Below are 12,269 nucleotides of genomic sequence, written 5' to 3'. Positions count from 1 at the left end.
TACAGATCCTTTATCTCTTTGGTTAGGTTTATTTCTATGTATCTTATGGTTTGGGTGCAATTGGAAATGGGACTGGTTCTTTAAATTCTCCTTCTTCAGTCGCATTATTAGTGTATAGAAATGTCACTGATTTCTGTGCATTGATTTTGTATCCTGCCACATTGCCAAATTGCTGTATGAATTCTAGCAATTTGGAGGTGGAGTATTTGGGTTTTCTGTATACAGTATCATATCATCTGTGAAGAGGGAGAGTTTGATTTCTTTGCCAACTTGAATGCCTTTTCTTTTTGTTGTCTGGTTGTTGAGGATGGGACTTCTAGACTATGTTGAACAAAAGTGATGAGTGGGCATCCCGTAATGTGCCTGACTTCAGGGGAAAAGCTCTCAATTTTTCCCCATTGAGAATGATATTCATTGTGGGCTTTTCATATATATATGGCTTTTAAGATATTGAGGAATGTTACCTCTATCCCTACACTTTGAAGAGTTTTAATCAGGAATGGATTCTGTATTTTTTCAAATGCTTTCTCTGCATCTATTGGGAAGATCATATGGTTCTCATCTCTTCTTTTTTTGATGGGATTAATCACTCTGTTTTACAAATGTTGAACCACTCTTGCATCCCAGGGATAAATCCCACTTTGTCGTGGTGAATGATCCTTTTAACGTACTCTTGGATCTCATTGGCTAGTGTCTTGGTGAGAATATTTACATCCACGTTCATCAGGGATATTGGTCTGTAGTTCTCTTTTTTTAGTGGGGTCTTTGGTTTTGGGATTAAAGTAATGCTGGCCTCATAGAATGAGCTTGGAAGTATTCCTTCCATTTCTATCCTTTGAAACAGATTTAGTAGCATAGGTATTATTTCTTTTTTAAATGTTTAGTAGAATTCCCCTGGGAAGCCATTTGGCCCTGGACTCTTGTTTCTTAGGAGGTTTTTGATGACTGCTTCAATTTCCTTGCTAATTATTGGTCTGTTCAGGGTTTTTAAATTTCTTCCTGTTTCAATCTTGGTAAGGAGTAGGTTTCCAGGAATGTATCCATTTCTTCTAGATTGCCTGATTTGTTGGCATATGGTTGCTCATGTTTTAAAAATCATTTGTATTTCCTTGGTATTGGTTGTGATCTCTCCTCTTTCAGTTGTGAGTCTATTAGTTTAAGTCTTTTTTCTTCTTAATAAGGCTGGGTAGGGGTTTATATATCTTACTAATTCTTTCAAAGAACCAGCTCCTGGTTTTGTTGATCTGTTCTACAGTTCTTCTGGTCTCTATTTCATTGAGTTCTGCTCGAATCTTTATTATCTCTCTTCTCCTTGCTTTAGGCTTTATTTCCTGTTCTTTCTCCAATTACTTTAAGATTAGCTTGTGTATTTGAGATTTCTCTCTCTCTCTCTCTCTCTTTTTTTGAGGGAGGCTTGTATTGAAATGTGTTTCCCTCTTAGGACCACCTTTTGTATCCCAAAGATTTGGAACTATTGTGTTTTCATTTTCATTAGTTTCCATGAATCTTTTTTAATTCTTCTCTAATTTTCTGGTTGACTCATTCATCTTTTAGTAGGATGCTCTTTGACCTCCAAGTTTTCTTTCCTTCCAAGTTTCTTCTTGTGATTGAGTTCTAGTTTCAATACATTGTGGTCTGAAAATATGCAGGGAATAATCCCAAACTTTTGGTATCAGTTGAGACCTGATTTGTGACCCATTATGTGGTCTTTTCTGGAGAAAATTCCATGTGCACTTGAGAATAATGTGTATTCAGTTGCATTAGGATGAAATGTTCTGTACATATCTGTGAAATCCATTTGGTCCAGTGTGTCATTTAAAGCTCTTGTTTCTTTGCTGATCTTCTGTTTAGAAAACCTGTCCTTGGATAAAAATACCATCTTGAAGTCTCTTACTATTAATGTATTATTATCTGCGTGTCTCTCTACTTTGGTTATTAAATGGTTGATATAATTGGATGCTCCCACATCAGGGGCATAAATATTCATGATTGTTAGGTCTTCTTGTTGGATAGACCCTTTAGGTATGATATAGCGTCCCTCTTCATCTCTTCGTATAGTCTTTGGTATAAAATCTAATTTATCTGATATGAAGATTGTTACCCCAGCTTTCTTTTGAGGACCACTTGCATGGTAAATGTTTCTCCATTCCCTTATTTTCCATCTGAAGGTGTCCTTGAGTCTAAAATGAGTTTCTTGTAGACAGCATATAGATGGAATTTGCTTTTTATTCAATCTGATACCCTGTGTCTTTTGATTGGATCATTTAGTCCATTCACATTCAGAGTAACTTTTGAAAGATATTAATTTAGTGTCAGAGTATTACCTACATACATTCCCTGTTTCTGCAGATTGTTTCTTTGGGCTCCCTCTTCACTTACAGGGTCTCCCTTAATATTTCTTGCAGAGCCCATTTGGGGGTCACATATTCTTCCAGTGTCTGTCTATCCTGGAAGCTCTTTATCTCTCCTTCTATTCTGATATTATTTCTGGAAAGCATATTCTTGGCTGCATGTTTTTCTTGTTTAGTACCCTGAATATATCATGCCAGCCCTTTCTGGTCTTCCAGGTCTCTGTGGATGGGCCTGCTGTTAATTTGATATTTTTCTTCATATAAGTTAGGAATCTTTGTCTTGAGCTACTTTTAAGATTTTCTCTTTATATCTTAAATTTGAAAGCTTCACTATTATATATCAGGATGTTGATTGATTTTTTCTTGGTTTTTCGGGATAGGGGTTTCCTCTCTACTTCTTGGATATGAATGCCTGTTTCCTTCATCAGATTAGGGAAGTTCTCAACTATGATTTGTTCAAACATACTTTCTGGTCCTTTCTCTCTCCATGACCTCTGGAATCCCAGTAGGATGAATATTATTCTTTCTCAAATTATCACTTAATTCTTGGAGTCTCTCTTTGTGGGTGTTTTTTTCCCCTCTCTTTTCCTCAGCTTCCTTCTTAGTTTTTATTTTCTCTTTTTCTCCGTTTCCTTCCTTTCCATCAACTTGTCTTCTGTATCACTCACTCTCTCTTCTACCTCATTAACCCTAGCTGTTAGAACATCCAGTTTAAACTGCATCTCAGTTAAAATATTTTTAATTTTGGCCTAATTAGATCTCATTTCTGCAGTAAGAGTATCTCTAGAGTCTTTTATGCTTTTCTCAAGAGCCACCAGTAATTTTATAATTGTAATTGAATTGTATCTCTGACATCTAACTTAAATCCATATCCACTAGATCTTTGGCAAAGAGTATTACTTCTGGTACTTTCTTTTGTAGTTAATTCTTTCTTCTAATCATTTTGTATAGTGCAGAATGGCTATATGAGTGAGTAGAGTAAAAAATATCAACCATAGGGCAGCCTGGGTGGCTCAGCAGTTAAGCGCCATCTTCAGCCCAGGGCCTGATCCTGGAGACCCAGGATCAAGTCCCATGTCAGGCTCCCTGCATAGAGCCTGCTTCTCCCTCTGCCTTTGTCTCTGCCTCTCTCTCTCTCTCTCTCTCTGTCTCTCATGAATAAATAAATACAATCTTTAAAAAAATAAACCATAACCTATGTAAAATATGTGCTAGAGAATTCTGAAGAGATCAGAGACCAGAAAATAAAAGAAAAAAAAGAAAGGCAATTCAAGGGGAAACCAAATTTTAAAAAACAGGAAAATTTTTTTTTTTTTTTTAAAAACAGGAAAAATTTTTAAAAGGAGGGGAGGAAATGGTTGGGGAGAGAGAATATAGCCTCACAGAGTGGACCAAGATGGTAATCCTTTTGGTTTTGAGTGCATTTTGGTCTGTATGTTAGAAGGTACTAAATTTCAAATTTATATAAAAAAGCAAAACTTATTTATAGAAACAACAGCAACAACAGAACAAAAACAAGAAGACAAAAGAGGGGGGCAGAATGGGAAGGAAGAGGGAATATAATCTCACAGTGTTGACCAATATTGTGCTCCACTTGGTTCTGAGTCTATTTTGGTGTGTATGTTAGAAGGTGTTAACTTCCAAAATTACAAAACTAAACAAAACAAAACCCCAAAACTTATATATCTACAAAGTGAAATTGAATATATTAAAAGGAAGCCAAAAATGAAGAGTATATCTATGACATGTAATTGTATAAATATCAGTCAAAAAGGAAAAAAAAAAGTTAAAAATGAAGAGTTTATAAATTATTGTAGTGAAGACAGGAAAAAAAGAATATTGGAAATTTTTAACTTGAAAGATCAATAAATCATAAGGAAAAAAGCTTGAGTTCTATATGCTATTTTCCATTAGTCCTGGAGCTTTCCAGTGCTGCTTGGTCAGTAAACTTGCTCTTCCCCTGTTCTTCCAGCTGGTCTTCTGAGGGAGGGGCCTGCTGTGCTGATTCTCAGGTGTCTGTGTCTGGGTGGAGATGTCCTACCTTGCCAGGTGGCTGTCCTCAGGGTGAGCTTTTTCCCCTGTGACACCTTTGTTCCCTGGAGGCTGGGCCTCTCCAGGGTGAAAGGAGAAAAGAAAAAGTGAGGTCCGATCTCCAGCCCTAGAGCCAGGAGTTCCCAGCAAGTATGGAACTGCAGTCTCTTAATGCACATTGGCTCAGATTCTCTTGGGGGGCATGGAGGCACTGATTTGTAAAATTTGAAGGGCTTCTGGTGGCAGGAAACCTTTCACCATCTTGTGCACTCCTTGGTTTTGCTCTTCCTGGAGGGAACGGAGGATAGCCTGCTTCTCTCTGCCCCCAGGCCCTGGGGTAGTGATCATTTACCTGCTGCAGTGCTCACCAGGTCTTCCTCTCCCAGGTGCCCATGGAAGTGGGACTTGATGTGGGACTCGATCCCGGGACTCCAGGATCATAACCTGGGCGGAAGGCAGGTGCTTAACTGTTAAGGCAGCCAGGTATCCCATCCTCCTTAATCTCGACCTTTAATCAAAGGTGTGAATATTAATTTCTATCTTTGATCAGCAGTCTCCTTTCATTTCTTTTCTTCTTAGCAATTTCTCTTAAATTTTGTTTAGTGCATTTAACTTTAAATTCACAATTAATAAATAAGCATAGATTAATCAACTAAATTAATTTTGTTCTTAAAGGGCATGGTATTTTAAATTGACTAAGGCCAGATGTGCCAAAGGTTATTACTTTAAATTGATGAGAACCCCTAACAATGAGGAACACTGAAGCAAATAGTAATTCAAAGTACCTAAACAAAAACAGTCTGAAAATTAAAGACATAGAAAAATGACTCTTCAATATTTATCACATTTGTTAGAGTAAAACACAAATTTAACTGCTTGATTCAAACAACTTCATTTTTATATCACCTTAGTTATAAGCTCTTTCAGTGAATACTTTTGATCTGATTCATGTTCTTAAAATTTTATTTTAATTCCCCTTAGTTCACATACATACAGTGTTGTATTAGTTCCAGGTGTACACTATAATAATTCAACAATTCCATACAATAGTCAGTGTTCATCATGACAAGTGTTCAGCTTGTTCTCTGTAGTTAAGAGTCTGTTATTTGGTTTGTTTCTCTCTCTTTTTTTTCTTTCTCTTTTCCCCCATTGTTCATTTGTTTTATTTCTTAAATTCCACATGCGTGAAATCATATGGTATTTGTTTTTCTCTGACTTTTTTCACTTAGCATTATACTCTGTAGTTCCATCCATGTTATAGCTAATGGAGCTCAAAATGGATTAAACACTAAAATGTGAGATCTGAACCCATAAAAATCCTAGAAAAGAGCTTAGGAAGTAACATTTCTGACATTGGATGAGTCAACATTTTTCTGGATATATCTCCTGAAGCAAGGGAGAGCAAAATAAACTATTGGGACTACATCAAAATAAAAACATTCTTCACAGTGAAGGAAATAATAAATAAAATTAAAGGTAACCTACTGAATGGAGAAGATATTTGATTTTTTAAAGATTTTATTTATTTGACAGAGAGAGAGCACAGAAGAAAGAGTGGCAGGCAGAGGAAGAGGGAGAAGCAGGCTCCCCATTGAGCAGGGAGCCTAATACAGAGCTCAATCCCAGGACCCTGGGATCATGACCTGAGCTAAATGCAGATGCTTAACTGACTGAGTCACCCACGCACCCTGATATTTGATTATTTTTAGCTACGTTTTTTTTCAATGTGATATAATGAAAATAGAAGTGTGATATAATGAAATAAATAAAGCATTCAAAAGTAAAGTTTCAGAAATCTTGCCTTAATCTTAAATTTCACCAAGAACACATATTTTGTTGCTTGTATATGAGGATTCAATACTTCCAAGTTCTAGATTTCGGCATCAATTCTGCAAAAAGTTCATGACTATAATATTTCTTGCACCTAGGAGAAATGTATTGGGTCACCTGAGTGGCTCAGTTGGTTAAGCATCCAACTCTTGATTTCAGCTCAGGTCATGATCTTAGGGTTGTGAGATTGAGCCCTGCCCCATTAGGCTCCACAATGAGCATGGAGCCCACTTAAGATTCTCTCTCTCTCTCTCTCTCTCCCTCTGCCCCACTCCTTCCCCCATTTGTGTGCATGCATGTGCATGCATGTCCCCCAAAAGAGAGAGATAGAGAAATGTATCTAACAGTGTTACTCCAGCATTAGAAGCAGAAGTGTAATCTGTGAATTATATAACATAGCTAAAGAACTACTCTCGTAGAGATGTAAATTCACATGCCAATATATATATATGTAGATATATGTATATATATATAATATTGTACCACACACACACAGTAATTGGGTAACCAATGAAATAACTTTTATAATGCTCTTATAAAACTCATGAACTAGCCTTTTTTGATTTTTCAAATTTAAAGAACTTTTCTTTCTAAGCCAGCAATACAAAGTGAATAGAATAGTAGTGAGAAATATAGCACCAAGTATATTCCAGGTCACTAGAGCTACTGGATTTTATACCTTACTTTCAAAATAAATTTTAAAACTAATAACGTCTAGCTAATTTTCTATTGATAGTAAATGCTAGACTTTACTTAATTATAAGAGGGAATTCATGAAGATTTTTACCCATGCAATAACATATAGTCATTGTTGTCATTAAAGATCCATACTTAATTAAATCTCCAAAAGACAAACCATAAATATTAGACTTAAAAAATATTTGTTCTTACCAGAGTGACTTTTAAGTTGTGTGTTGATTTCATCAATTATTCTTTCTCTTTCAGCAGTATATATCAAGTGTTCTACATCAGTCTCTATAAACAAACAAATTCCAAATACTTTATAAGGTAAACATTAGTGTATGGCTGTGTGTGTGTGTGTGTATGTGTGTGCGCGCGTGTCTGTAGTACAAACTTAATCAGAATTTGTTATTATAGAAGAGAAAAATACAATGTCTGAATTGCAAATTAAAGATTTCATAGAATTTGAAAGGCTCTTAGCAACCATTTAAGCCTCATTCTAATGAGGCTCAGAAATGTTTAGGGATTGGATCAAGAAAACCTATCAAGATGAAAACAAAACTGATGCGTAAACTGACACCCCATAATTCTTTAACCAGTGCTTTGTCTACACAATGCTATCTTTTTATAAAAATTTAAATCATCTTGAGAAGTTTATGTTAATAATATAATTCTAAGTTTATGCTAAAAATACATTCATACTGTAGGATATACAATTGAGATGGAAGATGACATTTTTGTTCATAGTTCAAGTTATAAACCACAAGCCCAAAGCAGATAAAGTTACTATGAGGCAGCAATTCTTTGACTCTCTTTTATGCCATTTTTAGGTTATATAAGTCAAGTAGACATCAGTGATGTAGAAAGGTAAGATATTCTGTAGTCTAAAAAAAGTGTCTCTCAGTTCCTCTTTATGTGTACACTTTGTAGCTGGGGAAAGAAATATGAATGAATTTGCAGTGGTATAAGTATTGAGATTGCATTTCATTTGATTTGAGTTTTTATGTGATTTTATTTATTTATTTATTTATTTACTTACTTATTTTTAAGATTTTATTTATTTATTCATGAGAATACACAGAGAGGCAGAGACACAGGCAGGAGAAGCAGGCTCCATGCAGGGAGCCTGACGTGGGACTCGATCCTGGGTCTCCAGGATCAGGCCCTGGACTGAAGGCAGCGCTAAACCACTGAGCCACTTGGGCCGCCCTTATGTGATTTTAATATTTGCTGGATTTAGGAAATACTAACTAGGTCAAAAAAGAGGAAAAACACATGAAAGATATTAAAAATGAATTTACATAAAATCAAACAGGAGATAATTAGTATTCATGACTGGGTCAAATAGTGTACCTAATATTTTGCGAATGAAAGTTGGTTATAAAAGAGCATGTGTCAGAGGTTGGAAACCTGTCATCAACCTAACACCATAAGGTGGATCTTGCTTTGTTGTAATCCCTGAGATAACTGGTAAATGTTGTACTATGACTTTCAGAGCCCAAATATATATTCACCACAACCTAAGAAGAGGTGGGAACCACCTTGGGTATCTTTAGCAAAAAGAACCACAATTGGATGGAACAAGCTTCAATAAATAATGATATTTTGTGAAAGTAAAATGACAGTGCAATGCAACATGGTGATATTATGAGATATATTTGGGGCTCTCTGGTTGTTTCTGCAATTAGTATAAGTAGGAATGAATGGTTCATTTGAAATGAGTGTGCAGAGATTCATAAATAAGCAAGGAGGCATTAAGAATATTTCACAGAAAATAGGATTAAAAACTGGGTGGAAAAGGATATGTCTTAGAGAAATTTATAATTTAGTAAGAACCACAATTTCCTCCTTCACAACACCCTCTCAATGCCTTAATATTTTTTAAACCTTTTCTTCTTAAAGTTCCTAGTATATTGTGCACACTTTTACTATTTCTTTCATGTCTCACATTTTCTTTTTGGTAAAAACTGGACATTCTAGACAACATACTGTAGCAAATCTGGATACTGAGTTCCCCTCTACTTTGGAGGGTCAATGTTGTTTTCCTGATTATTTATCTAGAAATCAGTCTGGGCCATTTTTTTATTGTACTAAAGTCTCCTTCTCTCCAGTGTGAAAAGCAATGTTGCTTCTCTGAGAGCAAAGACTTAGACATGCACACAGTCACTTTAGGATGACAGTTTCTTAAAAGGGGTCCCTTTGTTTCTTTCCTTTGTTTCTCTGTTAAGTTCTCTACCTCCTTTGGTATCACACAAGGATTGATAAGAAGTGTGTGAAACGCTGCCACCAGGACAAGAGGCTGTGGTATAAACTATGAGCTATATGACAAAACTAAAGGTTTCTACTTCACCTGAGGTATTATAAATTTGCTTGATATTTCAATCATACAGAGAAAATTCATAACCAATGTAGTAGCTACCTGCTAAATTCCTCTTCTTATCCATTTCATAAGCTAGAATTTCTGCTTTGCAAATACAAAACAACTATCCTGAAAAAAGAAAGTGAGTAGAACAGCATTTGAAATGCTTCCATCAAGCATATTCCAAGCTCAATTTAGCAATGGATTTTTAAGGATTTTTAAGGATTCTTAATGGATGAGTTCCAAAATCTATAATATGTGGCTAATTGTTCATTTAGTAACTGCTAGAATTCCACTAATTATAGGAGGGACTTTATGAAGATGTTTTATCGTGTAATAATAGCACATAGATTCTATAGTCTTTAAAGATCCAAATTTGAATTCCAGAAGGAATAAATAAACCTTAAATAGATTTGAAATATTTTTGCTCTTACCAGGATGACTCTTTAACTGTGTCTTGAATTCTCTCTTTATTATACTTCTTCCAATAGCACCTGGGAGGGACTCCCTATCAATCTCTATGGAAATAAACAGTTTCAAAACACTTTTGTAAGGTAAATGTTAACACATGTGTGTTTGTGTGTCTAGTACTTCTCTAATTAGCATTTCTTATTATAGGAGAATTATAATGATATGTCTGGATTACAGAAACGTAATACCTTAGAATCTGAAGAGCTGTTAGTAAACATGTAAGCCTCAAGATACTGAAGCATAGAGATGTTTAGTGACTTGACAAATGTCTCATATCTGGGTGATGACCAAATGGATGCACAAACTGATGCTTCATCTAGGGCTTTACCCAGAAAACAGAAAGTATTTTGCAAATTTAAATCACCCTAGAGTGTTTGACTTTAAGTATAACTTTCATGTACATATTAAAAGCACATTCATATGATAGGGATATAACTGGTTAGGCAGGACATAACATTTTTTTCTCAGGTCAATTTATAAGCCATGGTCACTGGACTCACAGACCTTACTGTGAGACAGAAATTCTTTGACTTGTCCAGGAATATTTTAATGCTCTCCCTTTTATTACATTATGTCACTTTGAATCAAGTAGACATTAGTGGTGGAAAAGAATAACATATAACATGGAATGAGATGAAGTGCTCTCTCAAGTTCCTCTTAGCATGTAGACCTTCTAACTAGGGAGGACAAAATGGGGAATTTGCACTAACATGAGAATTGGCATTGCATCCCTTTCCTTTGAGTCTTTATATGATTTTTAACTTTTTCCTGGATGTGGAAACTATTACGTAGGTCTAATGACAGAAAAATAAAAAGAAACTTATTTAAAGGAATTTCACATTGCAAAAGAAATAACTAGAATTGTTGACACTAGGTTACCTACTGGGCAAAGTTTCCTGGGCAAAAATTGGTTCTAACATACATATAACTGAAGTGGGAAACATTGCCATGATCCAGACATCACAGATTAGAAGTCTTGCTTTATAGAAATGACTGAGCCTATGAATTTTAAAGTTTTCACTACCATCATGACAGCAAAAATTATACTGCCACCGTGATCTAAATGGAGGCAGAGATCAGATAAGGAGGTATCTTTACTAAAACAAAAGACAAACTGGATTGAGCAGAACAGGTTTTTAATAATTAAATAATGACATTTGTGAAAGTAATATGAGCTATAGTAACACATAACTGGAGAGAATTAGCAGATGTATTTTAGCCCTCTGGTCTTTCTCCAATGGATGTAATTAGAAAAACTCTCAATTCTCACATGAATTGAGAAAGCAAGGGATTCTTATATAAGCAGAGATCCAAGGAGAATAGCCCTGCTAACATTGGGTTTAACACTAGGAGCATAAAAGATACATGTTTATGATATATTAAGAGTCATAAATTTCCTCCTTCACCATATCCTTCCATTGCTTTAAGTCTTAAAAAAAAATCCTATGTTGCTTGAATTACTTGAGTATTTTTTTAAAATAATAAATTAATTATTTATTGGTGTTCAATTTGCCAACATACAGAATAACACCCAGTGCTCATCCCGTCAAGTGCCCCCCCCCAGTGCCCGTCACCCATTCACCCCCACCCCTACTCTCCTCCCCTTCCACCACCCCTACTTCGTTTCCCAGAGTTAGGAGTCTTTATGTTCTGTCTCCCTTTCTGATATTTCCTACCCATTTCTTCTCCCTTCCCTTCTATTCCCTTTCACTATTATTTATATTCACCAAATGAATGAGACTATAATGTTTGTCCTTCTCCGATTGACTTATTTCACTCAGCATGATACCCTCCAGTTCCATCCACGTTGAAGCAAATGGTGGGTATTTGCCGTTTCTAATGGCTGAGTAATATTCCACTGTATACATAAATCACAACTTCTTTATCCATTCATCTTTCGATGGACACCGAGGCTCCTTCCACAGTGTGGCTATTGTGGACATTGCAGCTAGAAACATCGGGGTGCAGGTGTCCCAGCGTTTCATTGCTTCTGAATCTTTGGGGTAAATCCCCAGCAGTGCAATTGCTGGGTCATAGGGCAGGTCTATTTTTAACTCTTTGAGGAACCTCCACACAGTTTTCCAGAGTAGCTGCACCAGTTCACATTCCCACCAACAGTGTAAGAGAGTTCCCCTTTCTCCACATCCTCTCCAACATTTTGGTTTCCTGCCTTGTTAATTTTCCCCATTCTCACTGGTGTGAGGTGGTATCTCATTGTGGTTTTGATTTGTATTTCCCTGATGGCAAGTGATGCAGAGCATTCTCTCATGTGCGTGTTGGCCGTGTCTATTTCTTCCTCTGTGAGATTTCTGTTCATGTCTTTTGCCCATTTCATGATTGGATTGTTTGTTTCTTTGGTGTTGAGTTTAAGAAGTTCTTTATAGATCTTGGAAACTAGCCCTTTATCTGATACGTCATTTGCAAATATCTTCTCCCATTCTGTAGGTTGTCTTTTAGTTTTGTTGACTGTATCCTTTGCTGTGCAAAAGCTTCTTATCTTGATGAAGAATAGAGAATCCAGAAGTGGACCCTCAACTTTATGGTCA

The 12,269-nt window shown here is 36.0% G+C and overlaps 1 protein-coding gene across 6 annotated transcripts in view; it reads right to left on the bottom strand.

Moving 5' to 3' along the window:
* Positions 1–12,269, bottom strand: part of CCDC7 (coiled-coil domain containing 7) — a 391,847-nt gene that overhangs the window by 44,852 nt on the left and 334,726 nt on the right. For 5 of the 6 annotated variants that reach the window (XM_072825155.1, XM_072825157.1, XM_072825156.1 and 2 more), the window contains 2 exons: positions 9,687–9,770; positions 7,104–7,187 (listed from right to left, as the gene is read on the bottom strand). In XM_072825155.1, the coding sequence (XP_072681256.1) occupies positions 7,104–7,187; positions 9,687–9,770 (168 nt within the window). Of the gene's footprint in view, positions 1–7,103; positions 7,188–9,312; positions 9,382–9,686; positions 9,771–12,269 lie in introns of those variants that run through there. The other variant, XR_012030726.1, reaches the window with a different exon arrangement.

The sequence above is a fragment of the Canis lupus genome, chromosome 5, assembly GCF_048164855.1.
Source record: "Canis lupus baileyi chromosome 5, mCanLup2.hap1, whole genome shotgun sequence".
In the NCBI taxonomy this organism is placed as follows: Eukaryota; Metazoa; Chordata; class Mammalia; order Carnivora; family Canidae; genus Canis; species Canis lupus.
Note: the sequence above shows the minus strand (reverse complement) of the source record. Positions and strands in the feature narration are given on the sequence as shown.